The 25,723-nt window shown below is 42.9% G+C and overlaps 3 protein-coding genes across 21 annotated transcripts in view; 2 read left to right on the forward strand and 1 right to left on the reverse strand.

Moving 5' to 3' along the window:
• Positions 1-2,345: 2,345 nt before the first annotated feature.
• LOC125745747 (torsin-1A-like) lies at positions 2,346-11,498 on the forward strand. Its single transcript, XM_049018907.1, has 5 exons — positions 2,346-2,564; positions 3,162-3,427; positions 3,657-3,832; positions 8,985-9,112; positions 10,523-11,498. Exons 1-5 carry the CDS (start codon positions 2,387-2,389, stop codon positions 10,765-10,767), a joined length of 993 nt encoding a protein of 330 aa, XP_048874864.1. The 5' UTR covers positions 2,346-2,386; the 3' UTR covers positions 10,768-11,498.
• A 1,521-nt stretch (positions 11,499-13,019) lies between these two features.
• LOC125745745 (torsin-1A-like) lies at positions 13,020-17,958 on the forward strand. Of its 2 annotated transcripts, none has more exons than XM_049018905.1 (5): positions 13,020-13,455; positions 14,362-14,627; positions 14,810-14,985; positions 15,199-15,326; positions 16,086-17,958. In XM_049018905.1, exons 1-5 carry the CDS (start codon positions 13,257-13,259, stop codon positions 16,328-16,330), a joined length of 1,014 nt encoding a protein of 337 aa, XP_048874862.1. In that variant the 5' UTR covers positions 13,020-13,256; the 3' UTR covers positions 16,331-17,958. The 2 variants fall into 2 exon arrangements, with proteins under 2 accessions (XP_048874862.1, XP_048874863.1); XM_049018906.1 differs by lacking the exon at positions 13,020-13,455 and adding an exon at positions 13,777-14,068.
• A 1,450-nt stretch (positions 17,959-19,408) lies between these two features.
• Positions 19,409-25,723, reverse strand: part of LOC125745739 (formin-binding protein 1) — a 60,048-nt gene continuing 53,733 nt past the window's right edge. For 12 of the 18 annotated variants that reach the window (XM_049018883.1, XM_049018884.1, XM_049018882.1 and 9 more), the window contains 3 exons: positions 25,178-25,302; positions 24,933-25,072; positions 23,137-24,221 (listed from right to left, as the gene is read on the reverse strand). In XM_049018883.1, the coding sequence (XP_048874840.1) occupies positions 24,043-24,221; positions 24,933-25,072; positions 25,178-25,302 (444 nt within the window). In that variant the 3' untranslated portion in view covers positions 23,137-24,042. Of the gene's footprint in view, positions 21,855-23,136; positions 24,222-24,932; positions 25,073-25,177; positions 25,303-25,723 lie in introns of those variants that run through there. The other 6 variants (XM_049018879.1, XM_049018887.1, XM_049018888.1 and 3 more) reach the window with 2 other exon arrangements.

A 25,723-nucleotide genomic window follows, 5' to 3' on the forward strand; every position in this document is an offset into this window, starting at 1 on the left:
TATATATGGTATAATAGAAACCAAATATTCGGTCTCATGCTTAGACTCTTCAGTTCTGAGTAAAGTAAGAATAATTTCCAAAGGTTTGTCGCACAAAGAAAGGGGGCTGCAGGTCAATTGTCATTGTCATTTTCATTCCATATATAACGTGTGTTGACGCAAGTCAGCTTAACAGGATCGTCCGGCTATTGAGAGCAGCGGCGCTCACACAGACAGCTGGGGGGTGTTTTCAGTACGTGCATTACTCGTTTAGCCGGATGTACTTGCTGACGATTTCTCATGATCCTGGATCTGTCGGTTTTTCGAATCTCTTGCTGGATGTGTTGTGATAGCAGCACATCCAAGCCCACAAACCTGCTCGGATCAGGTTTGTTCTACGTAAACCAAGATTACCTCACACACTTAATCAGTGTCCATGCATGGAAATCCGTTCAGCCATGGCCTCGCCATTCATGGATGAGCGACCAATTGATATCGGTGCGCAAATTATAAGAAGAGAATTTCATACAGAGAGGGTTTTGCGCGATCGGCAAGATTCTTTATTGCTCCCGAAGGAAATTCTTTGCCAAAGATACCGCTTTAGCCGAGGGGGAATATTGTGCCTCAAAGATTTATTAGCACCTTATATTTTATCCAATTAGCATAGTTGTTATCGGGAGCTGGTTTAGAAAGCACATGATCCGAAAAACACAATTTTAGAGGTCACAGTTGAGGGCGAGGCAAGCATATTGGGGGAATGTCCCTCAGAAATCACAGCCTAAGGTGAATGACGTGTGCTTTTCATTATATTAGTATTAAGGTTGTAAATCTGTTATAAAAAGTGCATTGCGCCTAATTTTTATGTAATTATGTCTATGATATACTACTACAGTAAATCAAATACTTTATTACTTTATTCTATTTATTCTAAATACAAGTTCTATTTAATTTTCCTAAACAGTTTTTTTTCAGTTGTCCCACTTTACCAAATTAACTAGGAAAATTGGGACAGTATGTTTCAGGTAATGTGGGACAAGTTTATAGGCTCTCCCAAGAAGAGAGTAAGTACACATTTGTCAGGAGCCCCAACTCCTAAATATATTCAGTAACTATACATATAATATGATATATAAATAATTATATTTATTTATGAAATGGGAAAAAATTGCCAACTTGAATTTGTTCAATTGTTTTAGTGTATAGAATAGAATAGAATAGAATAGAATAGAATAGAAAGCCTTTATTGTCATTATACTGGAGCACGGATGCTACTTGATAGGAAATGAAGAGCTGCATTCAGTAAGTACAATGAACACTACTCCCGGGTTTTAATTTGTCGGACACTTTTTGTCAGCTATCTTTTCTGGTTTGGGCCGCTTTTGATGCATTTCCTTTAGTACAGTGGTTGTCAAACTCGGTCCTCTGGACCCACTGCCCTGCTTGTTTTCCAGCTATCCCTGCCCCACACACTGCTGATTACCTGGATCAGGTGTGTTCAGTCAATCAGAAGCTGAAAGACAGCTGGGACTTGTGTGTGGGGCTGGGATAGCAGGAAAACAAGCAGGGCAGTGGGGCCCGAGGACCGACTTTGAGAACCACTGCTTTAGTACGTATTAATTAAATCTTTGAGTTCATCATACCCCTCTAGTAAAAGGTCCTGCTCGGATTGCGTGAAAAATTGTGCCCTGTTTTTTACATCTTGTGGAAGCCAATGAGAGACTTGCGGATCAAGTTTACTAGACTCGATATGCAGTACATGGGCTTTTCAAGCAGCGCGGGCATGTGCAGTCATCGCGGATGGATGGATCCAGCAAGACCAGCGGTGTCCAATCTTATCCGCAAAGGGCCGGTGTGTATGCAGGTTTTTGGGATAACCTGTAGGTCAGGTGTTCAAACCCAGGTGTGAGGACTATACAGCCAATCAGTCCTCTAATTAGTAATCTAATTAGGGATTTGCAGCGAAAACTCGCATACACACCGGCCCTTTGTGGATAAGATTGGACACCCCTGAGCTAGACTAACCCACAGGTGCTAAACACAGGTAGACTGAGGTAGACTAAACACAGGTGCGTTTGAAAAACCGACTTATGCCGGATGAGTCTCATTGGCATCAACTCATCTAGGATGTGGCATCTGATCTCTGATGATTGAACGGAAAAATGACCCCCCGGAGTGCATTCATTAAACTGGTATTGATCAATATCAACATTATTATCGATATTATCAATAGGCCTACTTCGATCGGTCCGCCCACCATTAGTGACTCCGGGTGTGACAGTCGGTGCGTCACTAGTGAGACCTGGAAAGAGCACAAATAGTTTCCCCACTTCCGTAGCTGTTCTTTTTTTGTATATGCACGGCATATACCGGTTATTTTATTTTAAAAGATAAATTATAAGCCGTAAAAATGCAAAAAACATTAATTGCACTGTTTTTACTACCGGCCGTGTTAGTTGATGTTAATGCATTTGAACCATTTACAGCAGCGAGAAAAGTTTTGGAAGAAATTGCACAATTAAGCAAGACTGCATACAGTTTTTTTCCAGAAACATGCCATGACTCGTGGATTAATTTCAATTCAACAGGTGGGTATAATAACCAGCAGGATATTTTACAGAACAGATACGTAGCTGTTTCATTTGTCCCACTAAGCCGTCTTTGTACTTTTAAGAAGTTAGCTATGGGTGACTTGCGGTAGGTCGCTATATACTATAGTGACCCATATATTTTCCTCCGGAAAATGAAATAGACCTTAATTTTAATTTTTTAATTTTATTTTTACAACAACACAGTATGTTATTGCAGGGCTTTAGATAACCGGCTTTTCTGCATTATACGGACATTATTTTCGCTCACAATTCGACAAGCAAATTAGTAGTATGACTACATAATTACGTAGTGATATTAAATGAAAACATTTGCTATAGTAAATTAAAGCGTTTTAGTAATCAGTGTTATTTTCATTAAAATAAAAAGACGCCGATTTAAAATATAGATGGCGGGCGTATTAAGTACTTATTTATTTGCTGACCTTAATGCTACCTCTTATCTTATAAAATGATATAGCCACATTGGCTGAATGCACATTTTATTCTTATTGTCACCCAATGTCACCTTTAACGGGTGATTGATAGTTCTTTATTGGAATCGGTCATTGATTGAAAATTTCAAAACTCTCACAGGGCTCCAAGTCGACCTTGAGCAGAAGCTCTTCGGGCAGCACATAGCGTCAAAGGTTTTACTGAAGGCAGTTACCGACTTTGTAAACAACAAGAATCCCAAAAAGCCTCTTGTCCTTTCACTCAATGGATTGGTGGGAACTGGGAAGAGCTTCGTCAGCCAACTCATAGCCTCCAGTATCTACAAAAAAGGAATGTCCAGCAGCTTTGTGCACCAGTTCGTGGCCACTGTTAACTTTCCACTTTCAAGTGAAATTGACACCTACAAAGTAAGAACTGGAGGGTAATACTGGCAGATATTGCACATAACCCATGCTGAATTCCTTATTTATGTGACGCAGTGGCTGTAGTTGACTGTGAATTTGGATTACGTATTTCAGTACCAATCGAGCTATGATAACTTCCAGGTTTCACATTATTGTAGTGCGCGTGTCCATCCTGACTCTCCTGGCTTTCACTGACATGCATTCCTCCTGCTTTCTTATGGTGGTTCCGTAGACCCAGCTGCAGCAGTGGATCAAAGGGAATGTGTTCAAGTGTGCTCGCTCTATGTTTATATTTGATGAAATGGACAAGATGCCCACTGGACTTATTGACAGCATTAAGCCATTCCTGGATTACTATGACAACCTGGGTGGTGTGTCCTATAGACAAGCTATTTTCATTTTTCTTAGGTGAGTAACTTAAGTAGAATTCTTTTGTTTGTCTGCTGTTGTTTGATTCCTCTGGTATGAATGTGTCACACCCTGCTAGCCCGATCCTCCTGTGTGCCACGCCCCCTCGTTAACCTCGTGTGGAATCCCGGTGTCGTCAGCTGTTTCGAGTTGTTTCATTAGTCCTGTATATTTAAGTCCGCGTCAGAATATATTCCCCCAGTACTGTCATTGACGTCTCAGCCTCGTTAGTGGTCTCCCCGGTCTCCTCTATAATAAATCCCGAGTTGTGCCCTCGGTGTATTGTAATAGAATGCTGAATTTGCGACAGTTAAGACTGAAATGGATCATTCTATTTTGGTAGAATATTAGTTTTAATTGAATTTATCCTACCAAGGAGAGAAAGAGGCAACAGATTCCATCTAACAATGTCCTCTATGACCTTATGAAAATCTAGAAAATCTTCAGTATTGAGGGATACATTTACCCCTAGATACTTAAAGCCTTTCTGCGCCCAATCAAAAGGAGAGAGAGTGGTGAACCCACAAGAGAAGCAGTTGACTTTGAAATCGATTCTATATCCAGAAATTTCCCCAAATTTTTAAATAATATTTAATACAGCAGGTTCAGAAAACTGGTTCTGAAAGACAAAGTAAAATGTAATCTGTGTATAGTGAGATTTTATTTTGTATACTTACAATATCAACTCCCAAGACAGCCTGACTGGCACATATGGCCTCTGCCAGAGGCTTCATGGCTAAATAAAAGAGGGGACAGAGGGCATCCCTGTCGACAGCCTCTGGACAATTCAGACCTCTCTGAAAGGATACCATTCATACACATATGTGCGCTGGGCTTTCTATACAAGGTCCTATAACATATATTATATTAATATCTATATATTAATCCAATTTATGAATGTGCTACCCAAATTTAGATAATACGGAGAACAAATATGTCCATTCTATTGTATTGAAAGCCTTCTCTCTATCCGAGGGTACTATTAAAGTTTTAAGTTTATTACGATTTGAATAGTCAGTAATATTAAGAAGTTTGACCCGTATCTATCTTTTACAAAACCAGTCTGATCTGGATTTAGCAGGAAAGGTAAAACATTTTTCCAATCACCTTGTGATTAATTTAGCTAAGATTTTAAAATCAACTGAAAGCAATGAGATTGGTCGATATGAAACACGGAGCGACTATCCGGTCTCTCCGCTCGGCTATCCGCTGCAGCAGCCTCCGGAGATTCTCACGCACCTCCGCTAAGAGGTATGCGTCTCCACCTGGGGACATCCGCGCCAGAAGGTCGCCACACTTACTGGCCACCTCCAGCGCCACCGGGTCCTCCTGGACCTCAGGTTGTTTGAGCTAATATATTACTTTTTGCAGCAGACCGAGATACTGGCTCTCGGTCTGCTGCGGAATGTTGGTTTGCGGGTCGGTCATTCTGTCAGGATCCACGGGAGGACCAGCAGGCAGGCAGCGTGGAAGGAGGAGGCGGGTAGGCAGGATAGCAGGATAACAGGGTTTACTTGGGGAGACAAAGGAGCAGACCATCAACGGGGAACCGGGAACAGAACGGAGGGACAAAATAAGCACAATGGCAGAAGCCAGGACAGGACCTGAGACAGATCAGGGAACGCAGACAGGCAAATAAGGAAGGGAGACATAGAGGGGCCAGGAGCGGGCAAGAAAAACCAGACAGGAAAGGCTGGGGGAAAAAGGGGAGCTCGAGGGAGCCACAGCGGGCGATGGGCAGCAGCCGGAGGAGCCGTAGGCGACCGGGAGGCCGGAGCAGGAGGGGACCTCAGAGGGTCCGAGGGACAGGAATGAGGAGGGAGTTGGAGGGGACCGACGTGCCGAAATGGGGGGAACTGCGCAGGCGGCCGACGAGGCGCCGGAGGCGGGAGGGAGGCTGGGCGATGAGGTGTCTGAGGGGGACCCACAGGCGACCATCGAACTGGAGCCACAGGACATGCAGGCGCCCCCCGAGCCCCAGCCAAAAGGGGCAGGGCAGGTGGGACCCTGGCCCTGCGCCTGTGTCCTTTCCCCTTTCAGGACACAGAAAGAAGGGGTTTATGCCGGGAACAACCATGCCAGGGCAAGGGCATAGGATACATGAGGGAGGTCCCCGAGGGGTCCCATTCGAGCTCCTCCACCTCCAAGGAGGATGGAGCGGTGGTCAGACTGTCTGGGACCTCCTCAGAAATTGGGACCGGTGTTATGGAGACTGGAGCCGGGTCAGGGACTGGGGCATGGGGCGCATGGGCAGAGGGGCCGCGGGCGGAGGCAGAGGGGCCTCGGGCATAGCAGCAGCCGGAGGTGGGATTTCGGGTGCGGGCGGAGCTGCAAGCGGTGCAGCATGAGCTTGGGGAGAAGCAGGAGACAGCACCTCGGGCGGTACTGCAGGCGGAGGCAGCACCTCGGGCGGTACTGCAGGCGGAGGCGGCGCCTCGGGCGGTACTGCAGGCGGAGGTGGCGCCTCGGGCGGTACAGGGGGCGGAGGCGGCGCCTCGGGCGGTACAGGGGGCGGAGGCGGCGCCTCGGGCGGTACAGGGGGCGGATGCGGCGCCTCGGGCGGTGCAGAGGGCGGAGCGGAGCAGTAGCTGGAGGCGGGGCCTTGGCAGGTGTCTCAGGCAGAGCAGGCACCGCCACCTCTGGGCTGGCCGGGGGTGCCGCAGGGGCCAGTGCCTTGCTAGGCAGTTCAGACACGGGCAGGACAGGCAGTTCAGGTGGTGACAGAACAGGCAGATCAAGCGCCGGCAGGACATCGTGGGGCGCTGCTAGGGTTGGCGCCGTAAAAGCGGGCGCTGCCCCTTTTAGAGTCCTGGGGATGTGGGAAATAGCGTCACAAACGGCTCTAGCCCCCCTATTCGCCAGCTGCACCATCCTAAAGTGATACGCTGCCAGCGGTGGAGAGAGAGCAGGCGCCCAGGAGGATTGTCAGGGTTTCAGCTGGCCTCTCCATCAGTCTCCTCCTCCTCCTCTTTCTCCAGCCTGCAGTGGTGGAGAGAGGCTATGCCATGTCCTCCAGGTTGGGAGGCGGTACAGCAGCCTCCGCGAAACACTGACGACTATCTGGTCTCTCCGCTCAGCTATCCACTGCAGCGGCCTCTGGAGATTCTCGCGCACCTCCCCTAAGAGGTACGCGTCTCCGGCCGGGGACATCCGCACCAGAAGGTCGCCGCACTTACTAGCCACCTCCAGCACCACCAGGTCCGCCTGGACCTTGGGCTGTTTGAGCCAATATATTACCTCTTGTAGCAGACCAAGATACTGGCTCTCGGTCTGCTGCGGGCATGTTGGTTTGTGGGTCGGTCATTCTGTCAGGATCCACGGGAGGACCGGCAGGCAGGCAGCTAGGAAGGACGAGGCGGGTAGGCAGGATAGCGGGATAATAGGGTTTACTTGGAGAGACAAAGGAGCAGCGGCGCACATTACAACAATGACCGACATCAGACAGGGCAAGACGTGGACTGATATACAAGAGACAAATCGAAATAACAGGGAACAGCTGGGCACAATCGGAAAGCACACGTGGATGATGAGGGGGCGTGGTACACATGAGGATCGGCCGAGCTGGGCGTGACAAGATTGCTAAATTGGTTCGTTATTTCTTTCTTTAAAAATAAAGGACCCTTTTCCATTTTATCGGATGGCATACCCCCTTTACATTCTATGTAACCACATTAAGTGAACTTGCCATATTAAGTTACGCAAACAATTATAACAGCTACCATTAAGGAAAAAAAATAAACAAACAAACCAAAGTCACCAAACCCTCCCCGCAGCCCACAGGTAAAGGCCTTGTCCCCAAACAACATGGCCAACCAATTAGAGGCATGGATCTCAGCGACAGCGTGATCTCGCGTGCAACAATCTATGAATATAGTCTAGGGTTATACACGTTTGTCAGTATTGAGCAACTGTAACACTTGAACAGCACACATACTTTCTTCCTATTCTAGTTATTATACAAAAAAAGAGACCAGTCTTGATTTCAGCCACTGTCAAAAGATAGATAAAACAAAAAATACAGTATTAGGCTTTCAATAGACTCAGCATTAAAGGAACCAGTGTAATTCATAACAAGTTGTCAGTCTGAAATCTGCCCACTCCATTCATCCAGCATTCGAATAAGTGCTGCTGTAGAACTCATCTTCTTCCTTAGGGGAGGAATAGAGATGAATCCTTCCCTCATGGACGATCCTCAGTTTACAAGGTTGAGGATGAAAGCCGCGGTAGATACCTCTGTCCATGAAGAGCTTTCTCACAATGTTGAATTTGTGCCGCTGTCAAAGAGTTTTCGATGAGAAATCTTCGGTAAGATATAACCTTGCCCCCTCATGGAAGATTTTACGATTCCTAATGAAGCGAAAGACTGATTCCCTCTCCTAAAACTTAAAAAATCTGATGAGCACAGCTCTATGCTGGTTTGGCTTTATTGGAACTAGTGTGGGATGAACGATACATCGGATGACATTCTGAGTCACTGTGGAAGCATGGTGTTTACAAAGTCCAAAAGTGGACGTGAACCCTTGACTCTCTTTGAGCCCAAAGAGTTGGCGATTCTTTCTCCTCGCATGGTTGTCCAGGTTGTCCATCTTGGCTTGACCTGTTTAGTCACTGACACTAAAGTGGACACCGTGTTTTTAAGTTCGGTTTCCAGCTATGTGATACGACTTTCTGTTTCACTGATTTGTTTCTCATTTTATTCGACAGCTTGTTTAACTACAGACAAACTATTCTGCAGAGATTTCATGGAACTGGACGCGTCACTTTTGTGCCATCCAGCTTAGAGCTGAACTCTGTACAAAGTGCTTTGAGCTCAGTCAAAACACTTGTCAGATCTGCCATGTTAGCAGAACCTGTTTCAACAGTTAGCAGTTTCGCAGTTTTGCGTTTTCTTGTCGAAATTTCACACTGTGTACTTACTGGTGCAGTAAACATGATCTCACTGAACAGTTTTAAAGTTAGGGTTTTTAGAGTAAGTTTTATGTTAAGTTGCGAGGAGCATCTTACTCAACACGCCATCCTGCACTGGAGCCATGTGACCTCCCCCTTGTGTTTGTTTTTGAGGTTTGGCATTTTCATGTGCATTTTTTATTTAAGAGTTCAGTTGCTGGGTTCAGTGAAAATCAGTATGATTGGTTTCTTATCATTATTACAGTCATGCAGGTGGAGAGAGAATTCAGCAGGTTGCCTTTGAATTTTGGAAAAATGGAAAAGAACGGGAAGAAATTCAGCTGTCAGACCTAGAAGAAAATGTGCCTCTTGAGGTGTTCAACAACAAGTACAGTATGTTACTTTGTCTTTTACTCTTAGTGTCCTTTTCGTTTTTTTTTTTTTTCTTTTGTGTTTTTCTTATTGTTATTGTGTCATTATTTATTTTTTTTTGGGGGGGGGGAGCAGTGTGTGGCTCAGCAGGTTAAGCTTCTAGGTGTATGATTAGAAGTTTGCTGTTTCAAGTCCATAATCACATCTCTGTTGGACACTAACCCCCCCAGCCTCGCCCAGGCCTGACCCTGCATTCAGGCACCAGAATTGTTCGTAAATGTGTTTTAATAATGATGAATCCCATTCTCCTCGTAAATTGAAAGGACATGCTCATTGTTCATAATTAACATAGATCAATACCCTGCCAATTCCAATAAAAGAACCGGAGCCCCTCCAGGGTTCGTGTGCATACACAGAAATCACAAATATAAATTAATTTAAAAAGTTGAGAGAGAAATCAGGAAAGACCAAAAGAAAATCTTTTCTTATGCGTGACCAGCCAAAGAGCGGTTATATTTAGTAGCATCAGTAGTAGATATAAAATAACAGAAAGATGCATGGGATGCTGTTACTTATTCTGTAATAATTATTATTTGCTAAGTATTAATGATCGCAAAATATTTTAATAATTCTAAAATTATATTTATAGTATAATTATTTAAAATAGTAAGTATTAAACAGTTTTTTGAGACTACGGTAACCCCTTCACCAAGGGTGTCGCCGCCATTAAATCTGAGGGGGACTTTGTTTCTTAACAAACAGTACTGTACACCCCGCATGTCAAATTGTCATTTCCTGTCTAGACCTTTTCCTATGATATACAAACCTTCTATGTACAAAGTTATTACTGCATACGCTCTGGCAGCAAGAAACGCAAGATTCCACGGTCACAGAGACAATGTGTGAGTGAGGCTGGTCGCAAGACAAAAGTGTGTGGCATGTCCAAGATAGTAAAGGTCTTATTATGTGTCACTAATATTTACAGCCCCCTCCACAATTATTGGCACCCCTTGTAAAAATTTGTAAAAATGGTTAGAAAAAAATCTACCTTTTAGTGAAGTAGTTTCATCTCACACTGAAAAAAAAAATAGAAAAATCCAACCTTTCTTTGAAATAAAATTAGAAAAACAAGTTCCGAAAAAACCATCAAGCACCACATTCATTCTAACGTAGTCTTTGGATGGTATGCCAGAAAAAAAAGTTTTTTTTTTGTCAGTTAACCACAAACGTAAACACCTGGAGTGTTAGTGAAAGACTATTAACTTTGACTGGAACCAAAATCCAATGGTCTGATGAAACAAAAATGGAACTGCTCAGTTACCCTGAAGCGTATCCTAAACAGCACTCGGCACGTGGCAGTGGACATGCTGGTCCTTGGTATTGTTTGCCATCACCTCTCATGGTGCAATCTGTTTCTGTATGTCTCTCCAGGTGGCATGTGGCACAGCAGCCTGATTGATAATTACCTGATTGATTTCTTCATCCCATTCCTACCTCTGGAATACAGACACGTCCGCATGTGTGCCCTGGCAGAGATGGCCATTCAGAACATGGAACCAGACGAAGACATTGCAGATAAAGTTGCCAAAGACATGGTGTACAGCCCAGAAGAGGAGAGGGTATTCTCCTCTAAGGGCTGCAAAACCATTGCAAGCAAGCTGGTTTACTACAAGTAGAGCAGTTGGCTGAAAAGACAAAAAGACAAGAGTAATGATATGCGTTTACATTTGGCTTCTCACTTGAATGATGCAGATTTGCCACATCTGAAGATCTGTGTGACAAATAGAGAGGCCAGTTGACCTTGGACCCCTAATATTTTTTTTTTCTCCTTGGGAGTTTTTGGTTCCTCTCCTCCATTGTTGTCTGGCTTTCTTTAATTTCTTTCCTTCCTTTTTCCCGTTCTGTGTTACTACATCTCTCTAATGATGTTTAATGTATCACAACATATCATGTAACATGTAAAGTGCCTATATAAAAAGGCACTATGAAAAAATTAATTGAATATTTTTTTTCTTATATTTTTCTTAAAATATAAACTAAACAATGTGAGTGGTGCTGAGACATTTATCTGCACTCACATTTTATGCAAGAAATTAACATGATCTTTTACACAGATAATATTTCTTAGTCATTTTTCATTTATCTTTCTGAAGCCAATATCACTCCACCAGAGCAGTATGGTATCAGATTTCTTAGTGATTTTAGTGAAATTCAGTTTGTGCTACAATTGACTATACTTATCCATTAAAAAGAGAAACACTCAGGTTTCAGACTCCAGTGCAGCAGAAGCAACTGCTCGCTGTAAATTGTGCTAAGCTGACTAAAAAAAAACTCTAATTAGTTTTTTATTATGCCATTTTACAATCAAACCTGAAGATATTCACAACCTCCTGTAATTTGACATAAATGTGACAGTAACTTTTTCATTAAAACGCTACAGCAATGCTTTTCTTCTCGACAATGCTCGTCTGTGCAAATTCAGTTGCTTTCAGTCGCAAGAAGGGACTGATTAAGTTGAAAGATATTTTTGACACTTTGTTGAATTCATTTTGCTGAAATTTTTCTTCTATTCTGTCATCATATAATATAATACGGCGTTTAACTTCATATTCAGCACCATCACACCGGGAAATGATCTGACATCAATCCACAGACCAAAAGTCAGCAAAAGACACCAAAATCTCACCACTCACTCTAAACCCCTTATGTACAGTACAGCTAACAAGTCGTATTGCCAATCATACAGCCAGAACCCTTAACCCATCAGCAGGACCAGTATCTGCTCCTTTGTGCAAGGAGGAACAGGACGAACACTGCTGGAGCCCTACAAAATGACCTCCAGCAGGCCACTGGTGTGAATGTTTCTGGTTGTTTGGTCAGAGACAGACTTCATGAGGGTGGCTTGAGAGCCCAACGTCCTCTAGTGGGCCCTGTGCTCACTGCCCAGCACCATGGAGCTCGATTGGCATTTGCCATAGAATACCAGAATTTGCAGGTCTGCCACTGGCACCCTGTGCTTTTCACAGATGAGAGCAGGTTCACCCTGAGCACATGTGACAGATGTGAAAGGGTCTGGAGAAGCCATGGAGAACGTTATGCTGCCTGCAGCATTGCTCAGCATGACCAGTTTGGTGGTGGGTCAGTGATGGACTGTGGAGGCATATCCATGGAGGGACGCACACACCTCTACAGGCTAGACAACAGCACCTTGACTGCCATTAGGTATCAGGATGAAATCCTTGAACCCATTGTCAGACCCTATGCTGATGCAGTTGGTCCTGGGTTACTCCTGGTACATGACAATGCCCGGCCTCATGTGGCGAGAGTATGCAGGCAGTTCCTGGAGGATGAAGGAATTGACTGACCCCCACACTCGCTTGACCTAAATCCAATAGAACACCTCTGGGACATTATGTTTCAGTCCATTCGACGTCACCAGGTTGCACCTCAGACTGTCCAGAAGCTGTGATACCCTGGTCCAGATCTGGGAGGAGATCCCCCAGGACACTATCCGTGGTCTCATTAGGACCATTCCCCGACATTGTCAGGCATGCATACAACCATGTGGGGGCCATACAAACCACTGAGTTACTGTAATGAAATTTGGCAAAATGGACTAGCCTGCCGCATCATTTTTCACTTTGATCTTCGGGATGTCTTTGAATTCAGCCATCTGTAGGTTGATAATTTCACTTCTATCAAATGATGTGGCATCCTTTCGTTCCTAACACATTACCCAGCCTACATCAGTATAGATATCCAGCATGATTTTTTTCCGCATTGATATATGATGTGTTTCCTACGTGTTCCTTTAATTTTTCTGAACATATGTTGCCCAAAATCTATTTCTGAACTTCGGCCCGATGATGCCAGAAAACACACATAAGACGCACAACCTTTCACTGGTAATCGTGGCCGGAGTGACGTCATATTCACTCGCCGAATCCAGCACGCTGCATCGTAGCAAACGTCAAGTATGTTTTATACAAGGATACGTTATCAAGTGTAACGTGAATTGCCCGAATGAATCGAATGGTTTTGACCGCGCAGGATACTAAACTGAATACAACAGTGTAAAGTATTTTTTAATTACTGAACCAGATTATTCGGTCTTCTGTTTAAATATTTCAGTTCTGAGTAAAGTAAGAATAACGTCCAAAGTGGAATGCAGTCTCGGACAAGACTCGTCTTTTTTACCTGGGTCCTCTCTAATCTAATTTTAACCGCGGCCATCGAGCCTATTAGTACGGGCATCGCCGTGGGGATGGCAGCGGCTCTCACGGGCCTCCTGGCCAGTTACCAGAATGTGTTTTACTATTTCCAAGAGTGCTGTAGACCGGAATGGATCTCATTTAACAGAACAGGTATGGCATTTCTAAATACAACCAGATCTAATCTTCATCTCCTATACAAAACTGTCTGTAGTTTGTTTTGGTATAATAAGTCTCCAAGCAAATGTACACAACATCAGTTCGTTATTTTTCGTCATATGTTGTTCCATCGGAGTCGTTTATTTCCCTGCATGATTATTAGTCTGCGCGTCTTCCATATAAGACGTGTTGCCGCAAGTTACAGGATCATTCGTGTCCCTAATGCAGGACTAAATATTATGTGTAACGACAAGTCCCAGTGTCGCGAGGCTGGTCCGTCGCATTAATGACGACTTCTGGTGCGACAGTCGGTGCGTCATTAGCGAGAACACGGAAGTGACCAGTTGGCTCCCCGCTTCCGTAGCTGTTTTTTGTCTATGCACGGCGTATTCCGATTAATTTATTTTAAAACATGTATTGTAAGCCATAAAAATGCAAAAGACATTCATTGCATGGTTTTTACTACCGGCCGTTTTCGTTAATGTAAATGCATTTGAACCATTTACAGTGTCGGTTGTTTTGGGTGCTAGTGCACTTTTAGGGAAGACAATATATAATTATTTTCAAGAATCGTGCAGTGACCAATGGTTTGGTTTCAATTCAACGGGTGGGTATAATCACCAGTCGGTAATTTAAATTAGAGAACAGATAACTTGCTGTTTTATTTGTCCCACTAACCCGTCTTTGTCCTCCTTGAAAAGTTAGCTGTGGGTGACTTTCTGTAGGTCGTCATATATGTATTTATTCACTCATATTAATACTGCCTCATATATTATATCTTATAAATGTTATGGCCACATTGGCTGAATGCACATTTTATTCTTTGTGTCACCTTTAACGGGTGATTGATAGTTCTTTATTGAAATCGGTCATTGATTGAAAATTTCAAAACTCTCACAGGGCTCCAAGTCGACCTTGAACAGAAGCTCTTCGGGCAGCACATAGCGTCAAAGGTTTTACTGAAGGCAGTTACCGGCTTTGTAAACAACAAGAATCCCAAAAAGCCTCTTGTCCTTTCACTCCATGGATGGACGGGAACTGGGAAGAACTTCGTCAGCCAACTCATAGCCTCCAGTATCTACAAAAAAGGAATGTCCAGCAGATTTGTGCACCAGTTCGTGGCCACTGTTAACTTTCCACATTCAAGTGAAATTGACACCTACAAAGTAAGAACTGGAGGGTAATACTGGCAGATATTACACATAACCCCTGCTGAATTCCTTATTTATGTACCAATCGAGCTATGATAACTTCCACGTTTCACATTATTGTAGTGCACGTGTCCATCCTGACTCTCCTGGCTTTCACTGACATGCATTTCTCCTGCTTTCCTATGGTGGTTCCGTAGACCCAGCTGCAGCAGTGGATCAAGGGGAATGTGTCCAGCTGTGCTCGCTCTTTGTTTATATTTGATGAAATGGACAAGATGCACACTGGACTTATTGACAGCATTAAGCCATTCCTGGATTACTATGACAACCTGGGTGGTGTGTCCTATAGACAAGCTATGTTCATTTTTCTTAGGTGAGTAACTTAAGTAGAATTCTTTTGTTTGTCTGCCTCATCCTTTTGCTGTTGTTTGATTCCCCTGGTATGTATGAATTCAAATTTTGTGCTGTTCCTTTTGCGTCATCGTGCTTGTTTTTGAGGTTTGGCATTATTTGCATTTTTGATTTAAGAGTTAATTTGCTGGGTCCAGTGAAAATCAGCATAGGTGGTTTCTTATCATTTGTACAGTAATGCAGGTGGAGAAAGCATTACGCAGGTGGTCCTGGATTTCTGGAAAAATGGAAAAGATCGGGAAGAAATTCAGCTGTCAGACCTAGAATCAGCAATGTCTCTTGAGGTGTTCAACAACAAGAACAGTATGTTACTTTATCTTTTACCCTTAGCGTCCTTTTCGTTTTTTTTTTTTTTAAAGTATGTTTCTTATTGTGTCTTCTTATTATTGGGGGGTGACTTAGCAGGTTACGCTTCTGTGCCCCCCCACCTCCCAGGTCACTGGGTAAATGGCCTGACCATGGATTCAGCCACCAAAAATGTTCTTATTATGTGTTCTTATAATGATAAATCCATTTGTCCTAAGGGCACGCTAGTTGTTCTTAATTAGCATTGGTAAAATGCCCGGCCAGTCCCAGGAAAAGGACATGAGACTGCAGGGCCACGTGCACACAGAGAAATCACAAACACAAATTAATAAGAACAGCTGAGAGAGAAGTCAGGAATGCCCAAATGAAAATATAAAGACTGGAACAGCAGACTCCAAGCATAGGGAAACTTCAGGAAGTTAACAGCGAACAAGTGGTCATATATAATAGCATCAGAACTGGATATAAAATAACACAAAGATGCAGGAGATGCTGTTACTCATTCTGTAATAATTAAATTAATATATAATTACCAATGGTCAGGAAATATTTTAATAATTATAATAAAATTATATTTATAGTTTAATAATCATTTAAAATTGTAATTATTAAACAGTTTTTTGAGACTACAGTAACCCCTTCACATTCGCAAGCTTTCAGCTCAGGAGACTCGCCACGTGGCAGTGGACATGCTGGTCCTTCGTATTGTTTGCCATCACCTCTCATGGCACAATCTTTTTCTGTATGTCTCTCCAGGTGGCTTCTGGCACAGCAGCCTGATTGATAAAAACCTGATTGATTTCTTCATCCCATTCCTACCTCTGGAATACAGACATGTCCGCATGTGTGCCCTGGCAGAGATGGCCATTCAGAACATGGAACCAGACGAAGACATTGCAGATAAAGTCGCCAAAGACATGGTGTACAGCCCAAAAGAGGAGAGGGTATTCTCCTCTAAGGGCTGCAAAACAATCACAAGCAAACTGGAGTACTACAAGTAGAGCAGTTGGCTGAAAAGACAAATGGGCCTAATACTTGCTACCAAAAAGGTGTCTTGTTTGAAAATGTTGGCCAGGAGGAATCTGCAGGTTGGACAGAGAAAAAACTGGACCTAGAGTAATGACATGCATTTACATTTGGATGCCGATTTGGAAGGATGCCGATTTTCCACACCTGATGACCTGAGTGAAAAATGAAGAACTTCACTAGACATTATTTCTGACCTAATTAAAACTAGTAGTGCAGACTCTGGGATCCCCTGACATTATTTTTCTTAAAATATAAATTTAGAATGTGAACAATGCTGGGGCATTTATATGCAACCACATCTATACAAGAAATTAACCTGATAATATCTTTTTCAATTCTAACAGTCATTTTTCATTCATCTTCATAAAGCCAATATCACTCGCCCACCGCAGCACTACAATATCTGATTTCATTGTGGTTTTAGTGAAGTTCAGTTAATTTTACATTTTGCTGCTTAGCCATTAAAAAGGGAACATTCAAAACACCCAATTTTCAGATTCTGAAAAGTAAAAAACACCATTTGTAGCTTTTGCCAGATTTATCAAGTAAAAGTTAAGGGCTAACACAGGTGACACTTCCTGGCAGGTCCTACTACTATAAATTATCTGGGTGATCCATAGTTTGGTCCAGTGATAGGATAATTATCTGTACCCCTAATATGAAATTATTCATTCCCAACAGCAGTGTTGCAATGGTTACTGAAACCATTGTGCAAACATTGATTTTCTAATGCAATATTTTTAAAGAAATTCCTTAAGGTTTGCGATAATTGAGCTGGGTTTGGAACTAGAGAATAAATATTATTTGGACTGATTGCCAACGGATGTTCAGCCAATCTTATGCCTTTTGTGTTTAGATACTGTTATCGAAAATCTTTCATATATTGATCTCAAAATGGTCACCTGTGTACTAAAAGACTTTCTTTTAAATTATGGGATGTAATTTTATTTTTCCATGAATATGGTGTTAGTTTTTTCTGAATGATGATGATCGGTCATTAAAACTCATTTTACATCTTGGAAGATGATGGATACATGAAAGTATATGTCTCTTTCAGTTTCTCCTTAAGAGGAAGCAATCCTTGAGTGGATGTGACTACAGCTCAGGAATGGCAGGGTAAACGCTGTCTGTTTGGGAGCTAAGGGTAAACGCTGTCTGTTTGGGAGCTAAGGGTAAACGCTGTCTGTTTGGGAGCTAAGGGTAGATGCTGTCTGTTTGGGAGCTAAGGGTAGATGCTGTCTGTTTGGGAGCTAAGGGTAGATGCTGTCTGTTTGGGAGCTAAGGGTAGATGCTGTCTGTTTGGGAGCTAAGGGTAGATGCTGTCTGTTTGGGAGCTAAGGGTCGATGCTGTCTGTTTGGGGAACACGCTGAAGCTTTGCTCTAGAAAACATCTACTTTAGGTTTACAGCAAGAATGAGGAACCATCATGGTATTCAGGGCTCTCAGAATGGCAGCATTGTGTTCCACAAACAACTTTGTCACTTGGTCCGTCCATCTAATCTGAAGTCGTCCCATGCTCACCAACCTATACAATTTCTAGAAGTAGTGGATGGATCTCCTGGAAATGTGAATCTTAATAAATGTGTTTTTACATTAATAATCTTTGTTGTGAGATGTACGGTTTATACACTACTTATTTATATTTTATGGATTCTGTTATTGCACTGTGACCAAAATGTTCTGTGACATAACAGAACTCTGTCAGATGCTCCAGTGGTATATATGCACCTCTGAATTAAGTTTTATTTTTTCATTGATCACGATGAATTAAATTATGCGCACAAATTAATTTAGCGTTGCCAAGAAATTCTAAATTGAGCTCTAGAAATGCTTTGATGACCCAAGAATTAAATGGCATTAATCAGCTTTTTCAGAATCTCATGGCTTTTCTTCGCCACACCGTTATGCCCTACTGTAGCCAACTGGAGAGACATGCTCTTCTCCATTATGCCGTAGCTAACTGGAGAGACATGCTCTTCTCCATTATGCCGTAGCTAACTAGAGAGACATGCTCTTCTCCATTATGCCGTAGCTAACTGGAGAGACATGCTCTTCTCCATCAAGCTATCAATCTTCACTAAGGTTGCAGAATAAGGGAGGCCACCCCGCCCCACCTCTGCGAGTCCACGATGATAAAATATGCTGGGTGGGATTTTGGATCTGCCCCCCTATCAGAAAAACTGGCCCCTGTCTGCCTCGCCCCCCTCCAGTTGAAGATCTCCAGTTGCCACTGGGTGTTTCTCAGCCTATGTATTTCCCAGAGTCTAGGGAATACAATAAAGTTAAAAACCAACTATATTTGCTGAGGACACAAGTGCCATCAGAATTTAACTTACCAAAGTGTGGGCAGACATCAAAATGTAAATTCAGCTTTTTATATATTGTTGATCAATTCAGATCAAAAACAGAAAAACGTGCAAAGAAATAAAAGCGAAGGATATTTTTCTCCATCCAAGAAGAAATGTTTTGCTCTTTTTATTAGCTGTGATATGTGCCACTCTGACGTGTGTCATTGCCCACTAATTCACATCATCATTGTCCAGTGATTGACTTTAAATGTGACAAATACAGCCCTAAAAGACTACAGATGCTCCTCTACTTATGAACGAGATAAGCCATTCATAACTCGAAATGTTCATAAGTCATTATTCAACATCATTTCAAGGGTATATGGAAGTACAAAGAAGTATGATCCCGGGAGAACTCACGCTACATTGCTGTGCGGTGGGAGTAGCGGCCAGAAGTCGTACTAGGCGGAATTGGTCCTCAGAAAAAAAGAATTGATGATGTGGCCCGGAAACGGGAGCCCAATGAACATAATTTGGACTTACAGTCCTCTTCGTTCGTATGTCTGAAAGTTCGTAAGTAGAGAAGCGTCTGTATTAACTGACTGGACCTTGATTGGGCAGCTATTTCGCTGGGAAGCTCGGTTTTCATTCACTTTGCACATGAAACACACAATGGATCTGCATTTATATCTAATAGCAGGTTTTCAAGCCATTGCAGGTGTACAAAATAAACAGTGAACAGCAATTGAGGCAACAGAAGGCTGATGCTCCCAGATGTTTTATTTGGCACAGTTAATACAATGTAATGTTTTCAGTGCTCAGAAACAAGCGTCCCAAATGTAATGGAAAAGTGCATTTGGCAGACTTCACAAACAGAACAAAACCAAGGATCCTACGTAGCAAAGCAAATTTCTACAACTTAACAAAACTGCATTATTTTGTTTATAATTCTATTTTGTATATTGAAAACTTCAGTATTTCCAATTTGAACAAATAAACTGGACCAGCAGAGTTTCAATAGCACCCTCTAGAGGGTATGGAGGGTGGTGAGGCCTGCTGTGTTCAGCTGGACAGGAGGTGTTGCATTGGTTTACTTCTGCCTTCCGTGTAAAAAAAAATAAATAAAATAAAAATGGACAGTTACAGCTATGTTAGCCTTCATCTTGATATACTGTCACTGTTTCCAATAATGAGCATTTCAAATCTATTTTATGCCGATACATTTTTTGACAGCTGACTCACTGTTAATGCTACTGTAAAAGTCCAGTCCTTAAATAGAGAGAAAATGAGTAAAAAGTATCCTATCACATATCTGTCCCAGACATTCAAGTCATTGCTGTTTTCTTCAAACAGTCTAGCTATCCATTGAACACTGTTTTATCTGTTAGAATTAAGCTCTTACCCAGTTGAAACTGATTTATTATTAAGTGGAACTGGCAAACAGTGGTACAAATATATTCAGCTAAAATGGCTTAACTCTCTTTGACCCAGAAGTTAAAATTATAAAAATTATTAAAATCATTATGTGCCTTAAATAAGGAAAAGAACGTGGATTATGTGGATTGACAATAATGTACTGTCTGGTTCCACACAAAACAGCTTTCTCCTTGACGATAATAATAAAAAAACAACCTTATGTTCTTAATTAGACTCTTCACAGACAAAATGACATCTACTCAAATTATCAGCGCAAACAATTCAGTAAGAACCTGTTTGGCTTTTCCATATCCTTGGAAAACTGGAGGTGAAACACATGCACAGGAAACCTAGAAAGACAGGAAGCTACCGCAGTAATTTGCGATGATGTTGGGACTTTATGATTCACTGTGTTTTTTACTACATTGAAAAGGAGAGTTTTACATTGTATCCCAAAGACTAAATCCAGAGAACACATCAGCAGTCTTTTGTGGAACGCTGCTCAAATAACTTGCCAGTGATTTTTATATAGACATATATATATATATAAAATTTTATTTTAATATTTATACATATATATATATATACCAGATTTTAAGGTCTTGGGATCCATAACCTTTTGGTGTCCACTGTCGAAAGTGTCACGGTGCCAGGAGAGCTGAGCTTGAAGAAAGTTCAACACTGAAACAAGTGATCATGCTAGAGGCAACGTAAAAAAAAAAAAACAAATAATAAAATGAAGACAGGAAAATGAAATCACAGGCACAAGACACAACAGTAGCAAATTGGTTAGGACAATGTACAGACAAAGCATTAACCGAGAGGACACGCCCCCATTCAGGACTGGCAGAGGCAAAGAGAAGCATGGACTGCTTGGAGACAATGTCATTGGCTAGAGGGTCTAGCTGCACAGCACTCACAGGAGCCAATGGCAGCAGCCTGGAGGTGGGGTTTAGGCGTGGCCAGTGGCAGGAGCTGCGACCAATGAGAATGCTGCAGGGTGAAAGTGCAGTACTGGTGCTTAGCCAATGTGACTTGGCTTCCTCAATCTAACAGATGCACAAATAAGAAGTAAGCAAATGCCAGAAATACTGGCACCAATGATACATTTAAAGCATAATTGTATTATATTCTTGGTGTTAGACCATGTAAACAGCTTTAGGGTTGGAATCACCATTACATGCTTATGAAATGTAAAGTTAAAAAAGACTTGGATTTTGTCCCCATTGACAAGCCACCATAACTGTGGTGCTGCATTTGTCCTGTGACCATCCACTACTGGATGCCATTCCCCATGTCCATAGGGACAGGTACATCACATGATCATGAGATCGGAGCTCTTTGCCAGATACACAAATGAGACTATGAAGCTCGCAAAAGCTGAAGCTATGGCTGCAGTTTCATCTCCCACAGCTCACCCACCTGGTCCAGTCCTAAATCTGACCACAGTTGGCTGTGCTTGGAGTGGGGGGTTGTGGGAAATGGGGGAGGGAGGGGTTTGAGGGTGAGCTAGCAATTTCTGCGCACAAAAATGGAGGCCAAGTTAGTACATCAAGAAGCAAGCTACGCTGACATAACAAGCAGAGAGATGGCTGCTGAATTCGTTCTGGTCCGTTTGGCAACAGACTCAGAAGCAGCACTTAGCGGACTTCAGTGTGAAGTTAGACTGAATCGCTCACAACCTGACCCCCTTTTTGCAGTATCACTGCCTAAAGACGTTTAAAAACGTAGATGGTTTTCTCCGATGGAGCTTGCCCTGCCATTCCTGTGCCACGCCCACACTTTTAGGTATCTGCAATTTAGAGAATAAAATAAAACAAAAACAAATAAAAAACAAACATGTTAGAGAGGATGTATAAAATAAAAAGAACCAACCCAATATGATGTTTTTTTGTATCCCTTTTCACATGCAGACAATGCTAATCTATATGGTAACAGGTCATCAGCTAATGGAGATTTAATATTCAAAGGGAAGTTATCCCACAAATGTAGCTTTTCTATCTACACAAGCGATACCTACTGAAGAATATTTTCTGTTTGATATTCTCTTCTTTCACTCAGTTTTGAAAGCCATTGATCAAGCCAGAAATGCCACAGGAAAACATTTCAGCTTATATCAATGCCCGACATGCAAAAAAAAAATTGCAAATGAACACTAGCATGCTTTAATTTGCTAATGGCAGCATTTCATTTCTTCTCTGTATGCATAAAATGAGTAATGAAATGGTTGTGTGAATAACACTCGATATGAAATTTACTTACACTTTTCCCCTCAATTTCACAAAACAAAGTGGTGATATTACGGTCCATGGGAAAACGAAGAATCTCCTTGAACTGCATAAAAGATTTCAATTGTGCTCTACATCTCTGAGACACGGTCTGCTTATCGAGAGCAACATCACAGGGGAACCCGATATGTATATCATCTGACAGGTTGCAGGACTGCAGATAACGTGATATGTGTACAAATCCATGCATGTTAAATTAACTCTGCTGGACAGAAAAAAGGCAGCGACTGTTCGTAATGGGAGGTGTTTTTACGGGACACGATCAGCTATACATTCACATCACTGCAAGGTGACACTCAGCCTGCATCTGGAGATCATCCTGAGTGATCTACCCAGCTACGTCCTACAGAATAACACTCACCTTCTGGAGTGATACTGATTTATACTGTGTTATACTCTGCACGCCTGTTACTCTGACATCAGCGGGTGTGCAAGTATGAGTGGGAATGGCATTTTGATGTTGTTAAGTCGAAAAAAAATATTCTGATTTATTATATAATGGGACTTTGCCTCAAGTATGCAGAGATGCCTACAGCAATTACAATACTAGAGCAGCTATTTTTTTCTGCTAATTAACACAATAAATTAGCATTATTTACTACAGTGCAAAACAGCATGCATTCTGTTAAGTGCTCTGGAAACATTATAAAACAGTATGTAACCAACAGGGATTCATAAAATTTAAAATGTCTCAACTATTCATTGGAGTAGGAGACACATGGGCCCTACAGCATTGCAAGTCAGGAGCCAGCAATGTAATATATAGAGAATTCATATTAAAACACCTTTATGATTTACAGATACATTTATTTATTGTCACCCTCTGACAGTTAATAATTAATACATGTTATATAATGCAATATATACAGAAAGATGTATTCTGATACTTGACCTGGGTAATCAGTACAATTCTCTGCCTAACATAAAAGAATATTTTATTTGGGGAAATGTTTGGGAAACAGATGTGTAAACTTCATGTGTCGATTTGACTTGTCAAATGTTGCTGCTTCCTAAGATGGCGTTGCTGAGTAGAATGAGCAGCGGCGGGTCAGTAGCAGTTAGAAAAGCCATTATCATTTTTTTTTCTTTATAAATGAGAGAATCTTTCAATATCAAAAGGCTGTTATCTCCTGTAAAACATGGTTTCCTGTTGAGAATAGCGTGAAAAATGCTACTGACTACGCTACACGTCGGTGGGGACCGTCCTTCAGAGCTACATAAGCCATACAATCTCTAACAATAGTCATGTTCCTCCAGCCCCCTTCTGTCAATGTGACGAGCGAATGAAGCAAATGTATGCAGGCAATTTGACGACACAATAGCACACGGGCACATGGGCAGACAGGGAGAGGGAGCACAGACTGTTGGTGCTGGGGTCCTGCTCTCTCCTCTAACATGTCAGCGGCCATCTTCTGGCCAGCACCCCCACAGCTTTTAGCTTCTCCGATAAATTAAATACAATCAACATAAATAAAAAACACGGGACGATGTGGTCCTTAAGCCATCTAGCTGTCTGATCGGCCTGTCCAAGGGCTGCTCCTTGACGTAGTGGAACAGGGAATGAAACACAATCGTCCTACACTATGGTGTAAGACTTAGGGACTGGCGCTGGGTAGCCAGGCGTCCACCCCTTGGTTCTGACCTGTGCCCCCCGGCCAAGGAAGCAGAGAAGCCCCCAGCCCATCGCAGCACTTAAATGTATGTCATAGCACCTTTGCCATTGGTGTCCAAAAAGACGTCGACGTAGGACGTGGGCACGTATCCCTCCTCCTCTTCATTGCGGCGCACGCGGGTCCAGCCGTCACCCTTGTCCTCCTCGATCACGTACAGCAGCTCTCCCTCCATCACAGAGATGGTGCCCTCATTATTGCCTGAGAAGGTGGCCCATGAATGAATCAACACCCATCAACACATTTCTGCACCAATCAGATTACAGAATTCAACAATGGCATGGTGTTAATGCCCCAATCAACATACTTCTGACCAATCAGATTACATAATTGAACTGTGCCATGATATAAATGCCTCTAACCATTTTTTAATCAACACCCTTCCCACCAATCAGATTAGAGAATTCAACAGTGCAGTGGTATAAATACCTTTAACCATTTTTTTAAATGAACACCCGTTTGACCAATCCATCCATCCATCCATTTTCCGAACCGCTTATCCTACTGGGTCGCGGGGGGTCCGGAGCCCATCCCGGAAGCAATGGGCATGAGGCAGGGAACAACCCAGGATGGGGGTCCAGCCCATCGCAGGGCACACACACATTCACTCTCACATGCATACCTACGGGCAATTTTAGTAGCCTCAGCATGTTTTTGGACTGTGGGGGGAAACCGGAGTACCCGGAGGAAACCCCACGACGACATGAGGAGAACATGCAAACTCTGCACACATGTAACCCACTCTCAGGGAGACTCGAACCTGGGTCCCAGAGGTGTGAGGCAACAGTGCTAACCACTGCACCAACATGCCGCCCCGTTTGACCAATCACATTAAAGAATTCAACTGTACAGTGGTAAAAATGCCTTTTTGCTTTGCTGTGTTGCTGCGGCAGCCATTAGACGAAGGGGCACCTTCAAAGGGGTATATCGCCTTGCACGTTCCGATGGTGGGCAGCGTCTCCTCATCGTCAAATTCATCGTCATACTCCGCATTGGGCACCTTTATCTGGGCCTCCGAACTCTGCTCCTCTGTGTAGCTGCCATCCGGGCTGCTCAAGGAGGAACAAATACAGTAACTATAGCAACAGCACTACTCTCGGGGGGGCTCTTGGGTGAAGGTGGATGTGAACATGTCAGCCTCCTGTTCCCTACTGTACCTCTCTCGGTCCTGGGCGCAGTTGTTGCTGCTGGGCACGCTGCTCTGGGTCTCGTACAGCACACTCTGTCTCTGCGGAGGTTCACTCTTCACTGGCATCTTCCCTTCCACTTCTGCCAGCCAGCCCTACATCACAGTGTAGAATTTTGGAGCATAATTTGGTTGGCCTGGATTGGGGGCACAAAATCTGAAGCTTATTATGAGCAGCATAGAGCCCAGGACAGGGGAACACCAGTGATGGAATGCCAGGTGCTCTGTATATAAATAAAACATCCATCCATCCATTTTTTGTAACTGCTTATCCTATTCAGGGTCATGGGGGGGGGGGGTGGTCTGGAGCCAGCTCATCGCAGGGCACACTCACACATCAATCACGCACACATGCACGCCTATGGGCAATTTGGCCTCTGCAGTTACCCTTGGTTTTGGGGCTGTGGCGGGGAGCCGGAGCACCAGAGAGATAAAGTCATGTCAAGTCAATAACACAGTTCCCAGCGCAGCTATTCTTAATTATGACATTATATAAATAAATGTCTGTAATATAAGC

The sequence above is a fragment of the Brienomyrus brachyistius genome, chromosome 7 (assembly GCF_023856365.1).
Source record: "Brienomyrus brachyistius isolate T26 chromosome 7, BBRACH_0.4, whole genome shotgun sequence".
NCBI classification, from domain to species: domain Eukaryota; kingdom Metazoa; phylum Chordata; class Actinopteri; order Osteoglossiformes; family Mormyridae; genus Brienomyrus; species Brienomyrus brachyistius.